We start from the raw sequence: 21,533 nt of genomic DNA, 5'->3' as shown, positions 1-21,533 counted from the left end.
TGGAGTTAAAGGAGAGACTGAAGGAGGGTAGGAGAAAAAATGGATAGTAGAAAGTGAGTATGACCCAGCATTTCTCTGTGAGTGGAGATTACAGTAGTCGCCAATTATAAAGAAATATTGTGAAACTTTTGTCCGTAAGGTCGTCACTAAGTTTCTCAAGTAATGGCTACATAAAATTTATGCAATCCAAGCCAACAATCATTAAAGTTTTGTTTGATTCTGTTGCATTCTAGACTTTGATTTTGCCTTAAACATGCATAGACTTCATGTCAGTCCCAATCAGCCACTAATGACTGCCATTTGTCTTAGTGGTCTATACATACAGGACAAAGATGATGTTGGCATCTATTTCATCCAAGCACCTCCTGGCTTTATTTTATTGCAATAAATGGCAACTATGTTTCTTTCTCACCTCCCTTTTTTTGAGTGGGGGAGGGTAGTTGGAAGGACCTATTATTATTAAGTTTGTGATCACTTTCATGGGAAGATCTACTCTGGATGTTTGTACCTTTGCCCTTCTCCCCATGGAATGGCTGAGTCAAAGTACACACCCATGAGAAAATACCCACTCACTTGCCCTACCTATATCAGCACCTGAGGAATGAAGGGTTTATCTGCTGTATAAGGGAGGTGTTAGTAAAGGTGAAACATACTGGGTTCTTAGGTATAAAAGAAAGAGGATGGTTTAGCAACACTACAATACAGATAAAGAAAAGAATGATTTCCAGACTGGTGAGGTTCTTAGATATTTTGGATAACAAACTGAAAAAAGAAAATTTAAATGATTATGGGTACATATATGCCAAAAGTTAATAGTTAACATTCTGGTCAATACAATAGTTCCAAAAATGGGGATAAATGAGATTTCTAATGGTGTACAAGCTGTTCACCATAGCTCTCTCCTCTTACAATTAATGATGATTTGTGTCTTTATTCTGGCCCCTACCTGGCAATCGTATTCAGTCAAAGGAAACCTTTTGTTCAATAAAAAGGACATATCTCAATTAACCCTTTGTTAAGCCTTTATTATGGCTGCTGCCAGGTGATTTTATTCAACTGAGAGAAAAGGTTAATGAATATATATTCCCATCAGTACACCTGAGTTTTTCCACCTAGAGAATTACTGAATTTTCTAATGACTGTATAAACTTTAACTATTCATGGTTTAACTATCATTCTCTACATGTGGATATGGAACTAGTACAAACTTTGAGAATGGGGGAGTGCTATGCACACAGGTCTGAATGAAGGGTAACAGTGCCAAAAAGTTTGGAAATCACTTTGTTAGTTATTAAATACATTTGTTGATAGCTGAAAGAATAACATTAAATGTTAACAGAAAGCATTTGAGAAGAAAAGTTGAAATAGTTACATGGCTGGATAAAGCCTTGAAATGAATAAAACAAAAGATTTACCTTGAGAGGAAGGAATAATATTTTTTATATAGTTGTAGGAATAATAGAAAAATCTGTTAAGTGAAGCTAGAATACATGGAGGCATTTAATATCTGCTTTAGGAAAATCATGACACACTTACTAAAGATTGGACACATTCAACAAGAGCCATAAGAGTGATTGGACGCATTTGTTAAGGCCACAGTTATTATGATGGCATTTACCACGCACCACAATCTGAGTCTGTTAAAGACATACATTGGAGGAAGTCCACAGCTGATATGAAAATGAGAGATGGTTAAGGATAAGGTTAACTAAAATCATTAAAGCTGTTAGTAAACCTTACCCATACATCAGAAAAATTGAGTTAAAGAGGGACTTCTTATTACAAGGGGAATTTCGACATATGTTGATTATCTTAAATTGTGACCAGTGCCAGGTTTATGCCTGTGGGGCTCCTTTGTGTGACACTAGTTGCTTTCACATACACAGTAACAAACTAGTTATCAACATAACACCAGTGGTTGAAAACATAATTACACTGCAATTGTATAATCCGAGGACAACATATGATATTGAAGTTGAATATATATCTGGCTGTCCATTTTTCTGCCCTGAATCTACAAGTGTGCCTTATAGCTGTGGACTCATCATGTGAAGGCCTGGTACAGCAGAACACTTGTCACATTCCAAAACCCACCACTGACTGTCCCCACATATACATTTTCCATAGATGTCTGAACACATTCCAGTGATCAGAGATATATTTTTTCATGTCTTCCATCACTAAACAGGTACACTGCAGGTAAATATGGGGATTAGTGAATATTACTTCATATTGTCAGTTTTACTTGTTCCATGGTGCATCCTCCATAACACCTGTAATAATTCTATGACATCTTTCCACTGTACAGCTGATTCAGTACATTTCCTTTTGTACTTGAGTCTAAATGAGCAGCTGAACAAGGTGCCATCAGAGCAGTTGCAGTTTTATTGGAAGAACAATATAATTACTTAAGGTGTTGGGCAATGCTGAAGGTACCACGGACTACATGCATGCATCCTTCAGATGGCTTCTTCAGAAGTAGCAACAGCTGGAACAATAGAATTTGACATTAATTCCAGGAATATAAAAAGAATTGTCATATAAAGATATATTACATGCATTTACAATAAACCATATATAATTGTATAGCACCAAATTCTTTTTAAGCTAGAAACTGAGGATCAAATGCACAAGAGTTCTGGTTTTGAGGGTATGAGATTTAGATTTGATATGAAAAAAAGGACGAAAACAACAAAAAGAAAAAGATAAATGATGGTCATTGCTGAATATCTATCTATAGAGTAGCTGTCTCCGGCAATATGTGAGGTCTGACCTCTTTTCTGTAAGGTTAGTGGCTGTTGTTTATGAGTCCATCACCTGATTCAAACCAAGCTAAAAAAAATTCTCTCTCTCTCTCTCTCTCTCTCTCTCTCTCTCACACACACACACATACACACACACAAGATAAAAAGAGAAATGAATACTGAGGAATTAGAAAAAGAAAAGTCACTAAGAGAAGAAACAAAGGAAAAAACTCAAAGAGAACGGAGACAGAAAGCAAGGAATTCTGTTGGAGAGTAATCGACATGAGATTGAGAAAATGGCACATCAAAACGAACAAACCAAAGACAGAAAGAAAAAAAAATAGAGAAAGAAGAAAATTAAAAGTGGCCTATACTAACATTGACGGATTAATTTCAGGTCTGAACGAACTCAATGATTACCTGCTAGAAGAAAAACCAAACATAATGGGAATTGTAGAGACTAAACTAAGAGGTGAAATACCATCCATCGATATTGGACAAGGACTATATAATTACTGGATAAAAAACAGGGACAAGAAACAGGGAGGAGGAATCATGTTCTTGGCCAAGAAAGACTTAAATGTGACAAAAATTGTGGAGGGCAAAGGTAATGTTGAACTGATCATGATAAAAGTCGAAGACAAGAATATGAAAAGTAGAAAGTTTGTGGTGACCTATGTGCCCCTAAAAACGAACACTTGGAAAGAGAATGAGCATACAAAAATGCTAGAAGATACAAGGAAATCACTAAAAGAGATACTAATGGGCAGGGGTAATCTGGTAATTATGGGGGACTTCAATTGCAAAGAAATTTGTTGGGAAAACATGACAGTGCAAGGAGGAGATGACTTGTGGGGTAATGTACTGCTGGACATGACCATATGGTCATGTCCAGCAGTACGGAATACACAATGACCCAATGGGTCAGTGAAAATACTAGATTTAATATTTACAAACGAACCTGAAATTGTGGACAAAATCCATTACAAGACACCAATTGGAAAGGGTGACCATATACTCATCAAAACTGTGCTAAAGGAAGAAACAGACATAGAGAGAAATGAAAAGCATAGGAAAGGAAGATTGATGTACAACAAAACGGATTTTGCAAAACTAAAGATATTCTTCCAGAATGCAAATTGGGAAAAATTCTACATGGAAGAGACAAAAGTGGAAGAGAAATGGAATATCTTGATGGAAAATTACAATGAAGTGGTAAACAGGCATGTACCAAGATAAAAGCAAGAGAGAGTGTACATTAAATGTTGGTTCAACAAAAGATGCAGTGAGGCAAAAGACAGAAGGCACAGAGCTTGGAGAAGGTGGAGAAAAGATAAAAAACCTAGTAAATGACAAATTTATATAAACTATAGAAATGAGTATGTTAAAGTGAGAAGAGAGGAGAAAAGGAACCATGAAAATGATATTATAGATAAATGTAAAGAGCAACCCAAACTATTCTATCAATATGTGAATGGTAAACTTAAAAACAAACAGGAAATGGTGAAACTACGCCAAGGGAATATAGAATACACAAAAGAATTAGAAATGGCCAAAGTCATGAACAATCACTTTAAATCTGTCTTCACCAAAGAAAAAGTACAAAATTGTGATGAAGATAATAACAAGCGATCTCCCCCCATGAGTGAGTTTACAACAACACAAAAAGAAATATCAGAACACCTATCAAACCTTGACGTCAGAAAATCACATGGCCTGGATGGAATTGCAAATTGGATTCTAAAGGAATGCAAAGAAGAACTAGTGGACAAAATACACAACATAATAGATAGCTCACTCAAAGAAGGAAAGATACCTAAAGACTGGAAAAATGCTAACATTGTACCAATATATAAAGGAGGAAACAAAGAAGAACCCACCAACTATAGGCCAGTATCACTAACAAGCACTATAGCCAAAATTTGTGAGAAAATAATCAAGAATAGATGGGTAAAACATCTGGAAGACAACAACATAATAAACCCAAGACAATTTGGGTTCAGAAAAGGAAGATCATGCACCACAAACTTAATATGCTTCTACTCAAGACTAATAGACATAGTACAAGAAAGAAATGGATGGGCTGATTGTGCCTTCCTTGACTTGCAAAAAGCTTTTGACAAAGTACCACACAGAAAATTACAAAAAAAAAAAAACAAAAAAAAAAACTGGAACACATAGAAGGAATACAAGGGAACCTACTAAAATGGATGGAGGACTTCTTGACTGGTAGAAAAATGAGATTAGTGCTCAGAGAAAAATATTCAGATTGTAAAGAGGTGATCAGTGGAGTACCGCAAGGATCTGTATTGGCACCAATAATGTTTGCTATTTATTTGAATGACATGGATGAGGATGTGAAATTTTACATGAGCTTCTTTGCAGATGACACCAAACTGTTAAGGAAAGTAGAAACTGATAAGGACTGTGAAGCACTGCAGGAAGACCTGAATAAGGTATGGAACTGGAGTCAGAAATGGGAAGTGGACTTTAATACTAAGAAGTGTAGCATAATGGAGCTTGGAAAAAGCAAAAACAGAATATCAGGAAAATATACAATTGGAACCAAGGAGGTAAAGAAGGAAGGATCCGAAAAAGATTTGGGGGTAATTATCACAAACGACTTGTCCTATGACAAACAGATTAACAAAATTGTCGGGGAGGCATACAACTTGCTAAGATCAATAAAAGTGTCATTTGCATACTTGGACGAAGACATGATAAAAAAATATTGGTTACATTGATAAGGCCTAGACTAGAATATGCAGCGACATTGTGGTCACCCAGTACCAAAAAGAATATAAAGAAAATAGAAATAATCCAGAGAGCAGCAACAAAAATGGCACCTGCACTTGCAAACCTATCATATGGAGAGAGATTGGCTAAACTGCAGTTACCGACGCTGGGGCAAAGAGGAGAGAGAGGTGACCTACTGACCATCTACAGAATCATGAAAGGCACATAGATACTCGATAGAGAGGACTTACTATACTGGGACAAGAGAAACCCAAGAGGACATGGAAAAAAAACATAGCTCCAGAAGAGAAATGAAGAAAAACAGTTTTCCACATAGGGTAGTGGACAATTGGAACAAACTGGACAATGAAATAGTATGCGCAAAAACCATTCATGAGTTTAAAAGCAAACTAGACACTGCGAGATACAAAGGCGGGACACTACGAGCATAGCTCCCCTTCCCGCAAAATACATCTAGGTAAATACACTAGGTAAATACAAACAATGACAACCCACCCTCCAGGTGTGAAGATAAAATCCTATATTATTGTACCTTAAAAGACAAAACTCCGAGGAACAAGGCCCCATGCAGCCTGACGAGTTCAGCCGACAGAACCCATGGACAAGGAGGTGGTTGTGGCCGAGGACGAGGACGAAGACGAGGAGGACGATGTGGAGGACATTCCGTGGAGCCAGGCGTGGACGCGCCCGATACGCCCGCGGTCCGGGGAGGGCGAATTGAAGCCGTGGCTCTTGAGGAGGTCCGTCAGGAACCGGCGGGGGCTTGCCACCCTCGGGGGCACGGAGGGCACGGAGGCCACCGAGGGCGAGCTCCCGACCATCTTGCTCGGGGTTGAGATCGGGAGGGCTGCACGGACGGCAGCCTCCAGGAGGCAGTCGCTGGGAGAGGCATGCCACTCCTCCCCCTCCAGGTCGTTGCTGCCACTCCTTCCTCGGGCTTTGATGACCCAGTCGTCGTCGAGGTACTTGAACACCTCTTTCGCTTCGTAGCGTGAATAACCCTTGGGCTCCAGAAGGCGGCGCAGCAGGCGGAGGAGCCTGACCGTGAACCTCCGGCACAGTCGGGGGACGCGGGTCGATTTCCGCTTCTGCCAGTCCCGGAAGTTCGAGTAATCTGGATCGTTGAGATCGGTGGAGGCCCAGGGAGGGCTGCCATGGAGGCAGTTGATGAGGAGGACCCCAAGGGCCCAGGTATCCTGTGCAAGAGAGGTGTAGAACCCCTCGCCTGTTGCCAGGCGGGCCAGTTCGGGAGGCGTGTAAGCGGTGCTTCTCGTCTGTCGTTTCATGAACGTTCCAATTCGACAGGAGGACCCGAAGTCAGTCACCTTGACGACTGAAAGGTCCTTCCTGAAGATGAGCAGATTCTCTGGACAGATGTTCCCGTGCACCAGTCCGTGGCTGTGGATGTAGCAGAGCGCTGATGCCACCTGCTCTCCGATCCACTTGACTGGACCCTGCGGTAGACAAAAGGACATCAGAGAGACGTTGCAAGGCTATGACGTCATGTCGGTTCATTTTGTAAATAGAAACGACTAAAATTCAGATTTTTAAGTGATACAAGAGAATGTAACTCAAACAGATGAGCTCATTTTGTTCGTAGTAATAAACTGATATCTGACAAAATGCCATCACACAAATAAGGCACTGTTCCCAAATGCGAGATGAGCTTAAAGTAGAAATTAATAAACGAATCAGACGATGAAAAAAGTCAATATGATTATTGTTACCATTTATAATACGAAACATCTGATCAAATGATAATAATACAGGGAATAATTACCATCTGGATTATAATGATTCCCAATGAACAATCACAGAAATAGCGGGGGTGGGGGTTGAAATGCTGTCCAAGAGGTTGAGAATAATAACGTATGGAGGAATCCAGTCAAGAATCACTGACTTGAGATATTTAAAGAATATATACATATAACCATGAACGACACCTGACAGCATGATGTTAGTGATGTTATAAGTCCATAACCTCGCCTCCCAAAAACACTATGACATCCCATATTCTTGTTTTGGCTGTTTCCAAGTCCTATGACAACTTCGACTCTCCTGTGACACACTGTACACAATTTACTCCGGTAAATGCGAATAAAGATTGGGGTTCGGGTGCAATTCAAATGATCCTGTAAAGGTCCCTTTTTGGCTTAGAAGGGTCCATCCCCACCCCAAAATAAAAATAATGATAATGGTAATTGCCAACTCAAATTTTGTGAAAAGGAAAATTGCATCCCTGCAGTAACCGAGGAGTTGTTTTGTAATTTTCAGGTTAAATTCTTTCTCCATCATTTCCTCATTCCTTCCTTCTTAGCTATTTGGTGATACGGGGATGGCACATAGAGAAGAGGAAATAGTTTGACACCAGCCCGGATTAAATGAATACCACCCAGCATGAATGGAAAAGAGGAACTTAGACAAGCCACAGTTCCTTTGCTCCAAGGGTGTGCCACGGAGGTGAATGAAATAGCCTGGTGGTGATTGGAATAAAAGGCAAAGTGCTTCTTGGTATGGAAGGAGTGAGTGGGTGAACTTAGATAAAGCTGTTATTCTGAAGATGAGTCTCGTATGCCAGTAAACCGCGCGGCCATGTTGGAACAAACAGAAAGCGATGTCTCCAGGGGGCTACTGGGGCCTCCTGCTGTGGAGCACATACCTCCTCAAGGGACCGACTGCGCAGGAGGGACCCCAGATCGCCGAGACGCGCGTGCTCCAGAGGGTAAACCAGGTAGAGGTCCGTCTGGAAGAGCGGGCCCGTCGTATGGGCAATGTTCGGGTGAAGGAGACTCGAGGCGTAGTGGTACTCGCGAAGAACCTGGCGGCGTTTGACCACGTCTCGGTGCACCGCCTTCAGGGCCACCACCTCCTCGCAGCCGCCGCCCCCGGCAACGCCACTGCCACTACCGCCGCCGCCACCGCCGCCGCTACAGGAGCCTCCCGCCCAAGCCGCCAGGTAGACCTGCGGGTGAAGAGGGGGATGTCAATGAGGGGCATCTGTCTACGGGTGGCATTGATAGTTTGAGGTTAATGTGAACATTCTCCCTCCCTTCCTCTCCCCCTTTTTCTCTCACACACACACATGTAGTTAGGGGGGGGTGTCACAACATTATATATATATATATATATATATATATATATATATATATATATATATATATATATATTAGGGTGGCCCTTATATGGGGGTAAAATTTGAAAATATTCTTGTAACAGCTCTTCGACTGTAAATAGGATACACTTGGTCCAGAAATACTGCTGTTCTGTTCTGCGTTCTGTATTGTCGACTACTTTCAAGCTCCTTGCGATCGATTGAGCGAATTGGAAGCCCTCTCTTGTCGACCAGGAGCTTGGATTTTCGTTGAGGAAGTTAGTATCCAATCGAAGCTTATCGAAGAATCTCATTGTCTTTTAAGTGATCAAATCTTCGAGGTTTCTCTTTTAGGAAAGAAGCCTGATACTGAGGTCTTTAAAGAGGTTTCTCTTCATTGTCTTCACCTTGAAGCTTGGTAATCATGTGCTGCTTTGCTTCGGAAGTAATAGCCTCATCGAAAAACAAAGTGCTATTAGCTCCTGAGACAGATATCAGAGATGTTTCGACAGCTTGTTTGATGTAGCTTTGAAGATTGCTGTATTGGGAGGTTGAAGAAGGGACTTTATTAAAGTCAAATCACGTCGAGTTGCTTCTAATGCATTTGGGGCAGTAAACCATGCTTCAATATAAACCAGATTTCTAAAAACACAAAGCTCCTTAAAATTTTCTCCTCTTTGGCCGTGAGTCCGGACTATTTCAGAAATATTTAGATTTTGGAAACCTACAGAAGTTTACTAGTCCAACGTGCATGATGTACCTGTCCAGGGCCATGAATTTTACACTGCAAAGTGGAACGTCTCCAAGAAACAAGCTCCAGAAGCTCAAGGTAATCATCACGGGGTTACATCTTCTTTAGTTGATCAGTTGCAACGTTTAGTGTTTGATGTCAAATGCCATCTGTAATCACTGCACGATACTCTCTTCTGCGATCCTTGGCTTCAAGAGATGTAGGATCAATAGATTCTCATCGAGCTTGAAATCGTTTGAAAAGTAAAACGTCAGGTCTAGATCTTCTTCCCATAGTGGCTTCAAAAACGGCTGCTAAAATTTGAAGCTCCACGACAAATCTCCACCAAGTTTTTGTTCCAACAGAACACATGTACTGCACCGACGTCCTGTGTTAGCAGCTGTTGTGTCAAAGTACATTGCTGCCACTGCTTCAGACACTCCCCATTCATGTAGGGTATCAATTTTAGCTTGAGCTTGTGCTTCACCAGTTCAGGAAGGTAGCTTGGGACCTCCAAGAAGTCGACTAACACTCAAGCCACATAAGAGAATTACTAGCGTCTTGGCCTCGTGATTATGTTCGAATCTCTTGGCAGAGTTTCTAAAGATTCAGTCTGTCTTAAACATACACAACTTGTCAGAGGGCTTGCCTAAATGGGAAATTGATGAAAATGAGACTACGTCTGCTGTAGCCATGTAGAGTGTGCTCGGGGACTTGTACAGTCCTTTTGTAGCATCGTACGTGGCTCAGTTGCTAGCATCTTGGCTTCGTGATTAAGCACGCACAGGTCAGGGCTCGAATCCCTTGGCAGAGCTTCTAAAGATTCAGTCTGTCTTAAACATACATAGAATATATATAAAGCGAGTGAATGTTCTAACACATTGGTAAGACTGAATATCACATTATAAGAATAAAAATATTTGAAGATACGTATAGTTAGTGATCGCAATATACGTATCTTCAAATATTTTTCTTTTATCCGATAGCGAGATATTAAGTCCATATATATATATATATACATATATATATATATATATATATATATATATATATATATATGTACACACACACACACACACACATATATATATATATATATACATATATATATATATACACACACACACACACACACACACACATATATATATATATATATATATATATATATATATATAAAAATATATATGTATGTATATATATTAGACTGCTTGAAGCAAACTCTGATGTAGAGAATTAATTTGTTTGTTTAGAAATGAATGTTGGGCTCCAATAATGATAGCTCGCTTCTAAGGGCGATAAAAGGTGGAGGGGACGGCGAGAGGTGGGTCGCCTATGACTTTCAAGTCGTGTCCCAACTTGATCTGCTTGCGGGGGAGGGGTGAAGCTGAGAAAGCAAGGAAACGCGAGACAGGCTCATGTATGATGCTCCGAAGCGATCTGCATCTTCGGCGTTCATCCAGCCTTTATACACACGGGCAGGTCATGACCCGTGTTCCTAATTGGCGTGAGGTCAGATGTGATACGCGGGAAGTCGGAGGCAAAACGTTCTGAAGCCGGTGACTCACGAAGACATGGGGTATGCGTTCCTCAATGAATCCAGTGTTCACCGTCACGTGGTTGGTCGAGGTGCAGGTTAGTCATCGCTGGCCGATGCTATTACTGTACGTGTGTTCCTCGAGGAGGCTTTGTCCCACCCGTGGGCCTTAAGGAAGTTCTGGGTCGAGTCATGTGGCTGGGTCGCGCGAGCGTGTCCCATGGGACCACTTGCGGTACAGTAAGGTCGTGGGATGGCCAGAGAAGAGGTGAGGACGGGAGTGAGGACCGCGATATATATATATATATATATATATATATATATATATATATATATATATATATATATATATATGTATATATATATATATATATGTATGTATATTGGGAATGGGTGGAACCTATCATAAACTGGGAAATGAGACAAATGCAAAAATAAAGGAGAAAAAAGGCCTTGGTGCATTTGTAAATCAAAATGTGTCAGCTAATAAAAATAAATAAGTAGATAGTTGAATAACTCAATCTATAAATAAACAAATGAATAAATAAATAAGTGAATAAATATATTAATTAATAAATTGGTATATACATAGATTAACAATAGATAAATGAATAAATAAATAAAATAAAAACCTGTAGCGACAGGAGAGAGAGATATGAATTGCTGAGGTACACACGAGTAGCTTTCCTTGACATGAATGAAGAAATGAAGAAAAGTCATCGAAAATCTGACTCCCAAGTTTGATCGGTATTGAATTCTGTTTACAAATAACATGTTAGGTTACGATCAATTTGTACCCTCACGCCTCTCTCTCTCTCTCTCTCTCTCTCTCTCTCTCTCTCTCTCTCTCTCTCTCTCTCCCTCTCTCTCCCTCTCTCTCTCTCTCTTTCTCTCTCCATCTCTCTCTCTCTCTCTCAGCCTTTCTCCTTATGTCCCCCCTTTCTCCCCCTCTCTTTGTCTGTTCTCACTTCGTTATCATCAATATTAACTGCTTCTTCTTCTCTTTCTTTGTTATTTTTTCTTCCTCTCTTTTCTTATTCTATCTCGTTTTCTCTTTTTTTCTTGGACCCCTTTCTTTTCTTCCACATCTCCGTCTTTCTTTTCTCATTCTTTCTCTTTTTGTCTTTCTTCTTTTTTCTCCTTTCGTCATTCTCCTTCTTCTTCTTCCTCATCTTCTTCTTCTTCTTCTTCTTTTTCTCCCTTCTTCTTTCTCTTTTTGCCTTTCTTCTTCTTCTTCTTCTTCTTCTTCTTCTTCTTCTTCTTCTTCTCCTTCTGTGAAACTGCCGTTGGCGCCAGGCTTCAACCCACGTGTCTGGTCGTTCTTAATTGACATCGGTCACATGAAGCACAATCAAATCGTCACAGTGAGTAATGACGTCAGCAAGAACCTTTGCAATCGCTCATACCATCACGTTCATGCGTCACGTAGGAAGAGGACGTGGGCGGGGACTTACCTTGCCCATGGTTCCCTGATGCAGTGTGGTCAGGATGTCGTAGTTGGCGCTGAGGGAGGTCTCAGGGATGTGCAGGTCACCGCCACCCACCATCATGATCACTCTGAAGCAGAAGAAGAAGAAGAAGAGCTTTGATCAGAAGCACAAAAATGGTCCCACGAACTGTAAACAGGACCACGACACGAAAAGGTCTTTTAGCACGAGATCCCCCCCCCTCTTCCACTAAACTTTAGTGCCTTGGATTTATGATCTCCCTCCTCATTCTACTCACCCCCTTACTCTCCATGCACCCACCTTCAATCCCCCTCCAACTCCCCCTCATCACACACACACACACACACACACACACACACACACACACACACACACACACATTGTGTGTGTGTGTGTGTGTGTGTGTGTGTGTGTGTGTGTGTGTGTGTGTGTGTGTGTTTACCTAATTGTAGTATACAGGAAAGGAGCAAAGATCGTTGGGTCCCGTCTCCTATTCTCTATTTTTTTCTTTACCATACCTAGACTCATATTCATGTACAGTTCCGACTTGATCTATATAATTGACTTCCAATTATCACATTCAGATCTGAACTATTGTTTGATCTTGAGTTTTATCACTTCCTAAGCTCCAAGTATTTATGGATGTATATGGAAAACTATTTGTTCACATCCTTTAGAAATGCAGTTTTTATTTGATTTCATGACCTCTTTAAAGCCCTCCCATCTTTAATCAGGAGATGTCTTCTGTCAATGCAATCTATCCCCTTACTGTATTCAAATCACCTCTTCCTCTTCGATCTTTCAAAGTTGCTTGGCCCAGTGCTATTAGTCTTTCCTCATATGATTTATCTGCCAGGCTGGGGACCAGTTTGATCGTTGTTTTTTTGTATTCTCTCGATCTTGCTTATATCCTTTACTCTGTGTGGGGACCATACCACTGACGCATATTCCAGTCTTGGACGGATCAGGGTTTCGACGAGTTTTTCATCATCTCTTCATCTGTATAGTGAAACGCCACTTTAACTTTCTGCAGTAATCCGTATGTTTCTCTCACAATTCTGCTGATATGTCTGTCATGTGACAGGTTGTCTTTCCTCAAGACTTCCAAATCTTTCTCCTCTTTTGGTTTTGTAATGGGTTCACTTCCTAAGGATTAGTTTAAGGATGGCCTTTTGCCCCTATTACCCATTTCCAGAACTTTTTTTTTTTTTTTTTTTTGAAGTTCATTTCCCATTCTTGGCTCCATGCAAAAATATTGTCATGAGTTTTATGTCATATGCAAATATGGTGGCATAGCTTGTTGTTCCCTCCATTATGTCTTTGACATAGACAAAAAACATTATTGGTGCAAACACTGAACTTTGTGGAACTCCGCTCGTAACTACTCTCCATTTTGACATCCTTTACTAAAACCCTCATGTCTTTTCTTAAAAAAAAAAAAAAAAAAAAAAAAAATCTCATCCATTCTAGTAGTTTGCCTCTCAGTCCTCCGACATGCTCCAATTTCCACATAAGTCGATTGTGAGGTACTTTATCAAATGCCTTATCTAGGTCGAGGTACACACAGTCCACCCACTCCTCTTTCTCTTGCAGTGCATCAATCGCTTTTGAGTAAAAGCTTGAGAGGTTCGACCCACACGACCTCCCAGATCTAAAGCCAAACTGTCTGTCTGTCAGAATGTTTATCTTTTCAAGATATGTAGTCCATCGATCTTTCACAGTCCTTTTGGGTGTGCGTGTGTCTCTGTGTAGACAACTCCACTTTTTTAATACAGAAAAACAACAACACATCTTTGAACTTGAGAATGGTCTCCCCGCAAGGTTTGGGCCGCAGCCAAACACCTCCTGGTGAAATACATTCACCAATTTACGTTTTGCCATGTTGCATTTCGCCAAACTCCCTTATATCAGTCATCTCGCCAAATTCCCAGAACTTAGCTTAGGACCGGGAGTTTGGCGAAGTGGGAATTTGGCAAAATGTCATGGAACATCTACTTTAGTTACTTTCCCTGATCTTTCCTACGTAGCTTCTTTCTACAAAAGGAAAGAAATATATATAGAATTCTATCTATCTATCTACATGCCAAGGCTTCTACCCCTTTATAAGAGATGTAGCCAAGTCAAGACACGCACTCCCACCCGTTCCACTCCCACCCACCACCCCTCCCTCCCTCTTCCCTTAGCTCCTAGTGGATTAAGGATTATCTCCATCTCCTGCCCACTGCCTGGGTCAGAAGCAATGCAGCAAGACACAGCACATTCAGATCAGGGCCGCTTCACCTACACAGCGACCCCTCCTCCCTCCCCGTCCCTTCATGCGGAAAATAAAGAGCGGGAGAAATCCCCTTGGGCTGCATCAAAATATTATCTATACACAGCCATTCTCCACCCAGTCCTATCACTTGCCTTCTCCCTTTCCTGCACAACAGACATGCCCCCCTTGCTCAAAGCCCCTTCCACCCCATCCACTCATCTCATCCTCGGTTGTCCCCTCAAGTTCACTCCATCCACCTCTCCTTTCCACACATCTTTTGTTAACCTTTCTTCACCCATTCTTTCCATTTGTCCAAATCATCCCAATTCCCTTTCATCAGTCCTATCTGCCAGTTACCTTTCCGCCCACTCTCTCCCCGTCACCTCCTCGTTTCTCACTCTATCCAACCTTGTGACCCCTATCATACTCCCCAGTTACTTCGTCTCAAACACATTTAAACTTCTCTTTTCTCCCTCTCTCAAATTCGTAGGCACAATCACCCCTTCACATAATCTTCTCTTTGCATTTATTCCCAGATGCCCATTTCTCATGACAATTTCCAATTAAAAGTTTTTTTATTTGGTTCTCTTAATCTACAATTTACCTCTATCCCCGCTCCTCCATTTCCTGCCACAAATAACCCCAAATACTTAAAACTATTTACTTCCTCCAGCTTCTCTCCTTTAAGATTTACTTCCAACTCGCTGCTGTCCTCTTCCTTTGTACATCTCATCACCCTACTTTTACCCACATTTACCTTCAACTTTTTCCTATCGCATACCTTCCCAAACTCTGACACCAACTACCTTAAACCTTCTTCTGAACCTGCCACAAGCGCAGTGTCATCTGCGAGCAACAGCTGGCTCACCTTTCACTTCTCTCCACTATCTCTAGTCATCATCAATCTCCTGCTCATTACTCTCGCATTTACCTTCCGTACCACCCAAACCATTAATACATTGAACATTCATGGTGACATAAGGCAGCCCCAACTTTACCTCAAACAACTCGCCCTCTTCACTTCTGATCCTGGCACATGCTTTATTAATCTATTAAAAATTCTAAATTGCTCTTAGCTGTTTTCCCTGAATCTCATACATCTGCAATACCACTCAGTGCCTTCCTGTCTACCCTACCATTAACCTTCTCCAAATCCACAAAGGCCCAAAGATTTCTCACAAATCACCAACTGATCCCTCTGAAATTACTACTCACATCTGTTCCTTTTTCCCTTGTAAAGCGGAACTATACTGGCACTCCTCCAATCCTCTGGCACTCTCCCCTCCCTCAGACACACATTAAATAACCTTACTAGCCAGTCCACTATAATTGTACCTCCTTTTTTTCACACATTCCTCACGACAACCATCCAACCCAGATGCCTTACCAGCTCTCATAATTTTCAAGGTTCCGTTTACCTCATATTTCCTCTCCTCCCATCACTGTCATTTTATTAGCGTCTCCCACTGCCACAATCAATAACTCCCTATCCTCCTTCACATTCAACAGTTCTCTAAAATGCTTTGCCCATCTTCTCCTTACCGCATTTGGATATCATTACATAGTCCATTAATGCCTTATTAACCACCTTTCCATCCACCACCCTTTCCCATGTGTACTTATGCTTGATTTAAAATAGAACAGAATTAAATGATAAGTAGAATGAAGTGAAGCCAAATAGAAATAGATACATAATCTTATAAAGCCTTGGGTAGTGACGTCATGTCGGCCGCACGGGAAGTTTTTAAACGCGATGGAATAGTATGCTACCAAAAGCCTCTTCATCAAAATAGATATCTCTTCGTTCAGTTGGAGACTGGATGTAATATCCATGATCTCAAATTCATCCATGTATATGTTGTAAATACATGAAATTGTACTATTCTGTCATTGTTAGACTGATGATGTGGGCGTAAGGATTGTGTCAAAAAGTGTGATAACCGGAGTCACAGAGATTGGACCACAAGAAAATAATTCCTATTCTTTATAGCACCATTATATTACACATATACACACTACATATATATATATATATATATATATATATATATATATATATATATATATATATATATATATATATATATATATATACCTGCACGAACAATAAAATTAACAGAAGAATGAACACAATATGACGACATCGGCAATATAATGATCGATGACATCATCGATGTCGTTGAACCCTTTGCGACGATGTCCCTTGCAACTTTGTCTCTCTCTATCTCTCTGTCTCTGTCTTTCTCTTTCTCTGTCGGTAAACAACTTTTTTTCTCTCACAACAAACGGTTTTATCCATTTTAAGGGCAGGACCCCGAGTTGATGACGCGCTGTCGCTAAACTGAAGTTCAAATGTGACGACGCCGTGTTTTGATCCACAGATGCATTTGTGGCGTTCAGAAATGGATCAAAGTTAAAACAAAAAGTAACACGAAAAATAACAGACAAATATAAAGAATTTTATAAATCCCTTAAACACTCTGGGATAATTTGGATGTTCTCAAGGACGTGTGAATTTAGGTATTTATTTACCTTTACTATAAGAAATATTCACTAAATCAAGATGGTCAGGCCATGGAGGGGCGCGGAGAGAGGAAGAGAGTATTAGAAGAGGTTAAGGTGTGAGGGAGGGGGAGGAGAGGAGGGAATAATCTGAGGAGGTGGTACATTATGACGTAGAAAGAGTTGCAAAGGTTATGTGTGGGATTTGTGTGTGTGTTACAGTCGGGAGAAAAGTTCAGTCTAAATAAAAATTGCTAAATAAATAAATAAAATTTCTTGACTACAAACACTCGGTTAAAGTGACGCATTTAAGATCTTCAATGATCCTGTATATTTCATTCTGTCTAACGCCAAGCGATTTCAGTCGTCAAGTGACGTCGACCAATCCTGAAATTTTTCCTCTCTTCCTCCTCATTCTCCTTCATCCTGCTCCGAAAGAACGGTTTATGTACCTCGATCTCTTACTCATCTTTATCTTCTGCTTTCTATCTTTCTCGACAGGCAATCACTCAACATGTTTCTCGTCGAATCTAACAATCCTCTCTCCTCTCCAGCTCACCTCATTTATTTATATTTGTTACACGTGCTTATCATGGTATCCTAAAAAAAAAATATCTTGTTTCTTACAATCTCCTTTACTGCCTATACCTCACATTCATGCGGTAACATAAACTATATACGATTTTTCCTAAAGTATAAAAAAATATATATATAGGTTCCTAAGATCCACTGAGAAAATGCTAAACGAACTGCATCTACCAATATTAAAATAAAGAAGAGCAGGAGGTGATAGACTTACATTTTTTAGAGTTGTATAAATAAGAAAAAAAAAACAATCAACAAAGAAGACTTCTTAGAGTGAGACGGAAGAATTAAGAGACTTGGAAAGAAACTGGAAAAGACGAATAGTTTGGACAAAACTCAGAATTACAGATTTCCATACCGATGCACTCTAAACAAAATTAATTAAATAAATAAGTAAATAAATAATTTAGAATACAAAATGGTCTACGGCATCAAAGGCATCATCCAGCCTCTGAGGCGACATAACACAACACAACATGTTTGACTCACCTGACGCCAATCTCCATCAAAAACGCCTGATACATCAAAGCACCAATCCCCTTCTTTTGCAGATCTGTGCCAAAAGCAACCCCACAACCCCATTGGTGTTGGTCTTAAAATAAACAGGAAGCGTTTTGCATGCCCTCAGTTGTCAACAAGGCGACAGGCCTCCCATCAAAGTCGTCGTCGAATTTAGCCGGTGTTGCCATACGGGCGGGCAGCGATTGTCTTCCGCTGAATTGACCGTTGTGTTGAAGTGTGTGGAATAACCGCACATGGGCGTGTGTACATGTAAACCTACATCCTCACCCAAACATGCACACATGAATACATACATACACGAGCAAGCGTAAATAGGATGTCAGGCTTGTGGTGTTTTCGATGGTAAAGGGTTATGACACTCGGCTATTTTCCCTCCCACATTCTACCTCCAACCCCATTTGAATAACTAGAATATGACTTCGCTTACAGAAATTTATACTTCTCTAAGAACATTTCAACAGTATGTCTAATATTCGTATAGATTTATAATATTATTCATCATTCAGCTTTGCTATATATAACGGAAAGATAATTTGATATTTGGAGATTTGAAAAATAAAATATTGTACCCGAAGTCGTTTTTTTTTCTCAAACGAACTCTCAACGGTCGGCGATGGCGAAGCTCAATATGATAAACCCTTAAGGTAGCGGAATGACTGCTGTCGACAAATCAGTATTGAATCAATATCAAAACCAAGGTCTAAATATACAGGTCAGACCGTTTACATTCTTCTGCGCAGCTTCTGACGTCATTTGGCTGAGTCCATTTTCTTACAGCGAGAAGAATACGACAAAAACAAAATAGCATCAAATAGATGAATAAATAAACTTATTACCAAATAAGTGAATAAGGAATTGAATAAATAGATGAATGAATAATCAAACACACAAATAAATGAATGAATACTAGATGAATTGATAGATAGATAATCAGTGAATAAATCAAAGGATAAAGAGATAAGCAGATAAAGAAATAAATATATAAACTTGGCTTACGAGAAGATACCAAAAATAATATACAAGGAATCTTTTCACTGTTTATGAGTTAATTGAGAATAGTCAGGTCATATTATTTTATTTCTTACTTTAGCTGTGAAAATCGTGACTTGTATATTATTTCCTATCAGAAGAAGAAGATGAAGAAGAAGAAGAAGAAGGAGAACAAGAAGAAGAATCTGAAAACAAATACACAAATGGCTCAAATTACGTCTTCAAAATTTAGATAAATTCTTTTGGTCACCCTCAACGCGCGCGTGCACACACACACACACACACACACACACACACACACACACACACACACACACACACACACTTGAATTTTAATAAAGTGAAAGACGTAAGAAAGGATTGAAAGAGTTCATAATCACTGAGTCTGCCATCCTTGAAAGAAAGAAGAGAAAGAGATGATTCGACAATTGCGTTCCAATCATGAAAAGCAACAGAGAAGGTCTTCTAGTAAGGGAGAAGAGTGAGTCGACTCGTGAGGTCATATAGACAAAAATAAAAATGTCTACAGGATGTCAAGAAGAACAGATTTTCATATAAGTTGAAACAGTCCAAGCTAATACCATGAGCGAATTCATAACTAGGTATGATAACTGGAAAAAACAAAGAAGGAGACCCCCAGAATTCAGCCATTTTATATGTATTATATTTGGGTAAATGCACACACACACGCGCGCACACACGCACACACGCACACACACACACACACACACACACACACACACACACACACACACACACACACACACACACACACACACACACACACACACACACATATATATATATATATATATATATACATATATATATAATTATATATATATATAATATAGATATATATATATATATATATCCAATGGCCAAAGTGTATATTTGCCAAAGCCACATATCTTAGTGCAGATATTTCTAGTATTTCGCTTGTTTAGCCCCTCGGAATAATGCATTTACCCTTAATCTTCATTGAAAAATATAAATAACAATGAAAATATATATAAAACTTTAGCAAGAGAGGGAAGAAAATGTTCATTTCACTAATGTGAACAAAATATGGCCCAACAGATGTAGCGTGATACATGATTAATACTATATTTCCAGGTATTATGAATTTACCCTCATCAAATATATTTATTTTATCCCCATCCCGCACTCGGGGGGAAGCAAATCTTTCTTTGGTTGAGATTCCCTGTACACTGACGCGTCAGTATCCCACCAACTGCAGAGAAGGCGACATCTATAAACACTCCTGCCCCCTAGCGGCGGGTCACAAAACTCCGACTTTTGAACCCTCCCATCCCCCGACCCCAAAGCAGGTTCCTTTGTGTTCCCATCAAATGTCACCTTGTCAACAATGACCTTACCGAAGTCAGCGTTGTTCGTAGTCTAGTTTTAGTTTGCAACCTTTCACACTGTACTCTGGTCAAGGCCACGCCTTCGTTTTTGTGTTCCTTTTTCACGGTGTGTACTTGTGGAAGATGTTTGTGTGTATGATCCGACGTTGTTATGGTGTGAAATGTCTCCTGCTGGCTTGTTTTATCGTTGTGACCTACTGTAACTCACTGGAACAATTATCCCATGCCTAATCTCTCTTCTTGTTATTGTCTCATACCCCCTGTAAAACCAGTCCTTTCTGTGATTCCTCACTCATTTGTGCTATGTATTTTTCCATCCGCGATTTCCTATTTCTGTGTCTCTCTTGTGTCTATGAAATTTTTCCAGTCTGTTATTGAAAGCACATAAGTCCTTTAAAACCTGTTTTCACAGAGTTATAATGTACCGTGGGTGCAGTGACGTGGACTGGGTTCTTAGTCGAATCTTTTTTGCTGGTATATTTTCACCTGTACATCTTGTTTCTTTGATCCACTAGGTAATTTCATTGACGTTATATCAAACAGTGTATTACCTGTGATTCTTTGTTTCCACTTATTTCCTACTCCTCTCAATGCATCTCCCTACAATTAAAGTCTCCCATCAGGATTATATACCCATGGAGTCCAAAACAGCTCATTGTATTTGACCTCCCTTAAAACCTTTGTCTTGTGTGTTTGTGTTTGTTTGTTTGTTTATTTGTGTGTGTGTGTGTGCGTGCGTGCGTGCGTGTGTGTGTGTGTGTGTGTGTGTGTGTGTGTGTGTGTGTGTGTGTGTGTGTGTGTGTGTGTGTGTGTGTGTGTGTGTGTGTGTGTGTGTGTGTGTGTGTGTGTGTGTGTGTGTGTGTGTGTGTGTGTGTGTGTGTGTGTGTGTGAGAGAGAGAGACTGGCAAAAACTGTCAACCCTTTTAGTACAAGCAAGATTTCCCTCAGTTGAATAGAATTATCTACTGACACGATAACTAAACAAGTATGTCCGAGCACTTCG

At 40.1% G+C, this 21,533-nt stretch overlaps 1 protein-coding gene across 1 annotated transcript in view; it reads right to left on the bottom strand.

The window, feature by feature from the left end:
• Positions 1–1,333: 1,333 nt before the first annotated feature.
• The window catches only part of LOC143037901 (serine/threonine-protein kinase SBK1-like), a 55,782-nt gene continuing 35,582 nt past the window's right edge, over positions 1,334–21,533 (bottom strand). Inside the window, exons 3-6 of the mRNA XM_076206551.1 lie at positions 12,314–12,416; positions 8,161–8,463; positions 6,034–6,955; positions 1,334–2,488 (exon numbers count right to left, since the gene is read on the bottom strand). Of these exons, the coding sequence (XP_076062666.1) occupies positions 6,083–6,955; positions 8,161–8,463; positions 12,314–12,416 (1,279 nt within the window). The 3' untranslated portion in view covers positions 1,334–2,488; positions 6,034–6,082. The remainder of the gene's footprint in view (positions 2,489–6,033; positions 6,956–8,160; positions 8,464–12,313; positions 12,417–21,533) is intronic.

This window comes from Oratosquilla oratoria, chromosome 23 (assembly GCF_046742065.1).
Source record: "Oratosquilla oratoria isolate Oo_2021 chromosome 23, ASM4674206v1, whole genome shotgun sequence".
In the NCBI taxonomy this organism is placed as follows: Eukaryota; Metazoa; Arthropoda; class Malacostraca; order Stomatopoda; family Squillidae; genus Oratosquilla; species Oratosquilla oratoria.
This window is presented reverse-complemented; position numbering and strand designations above follow the sequence as displayed.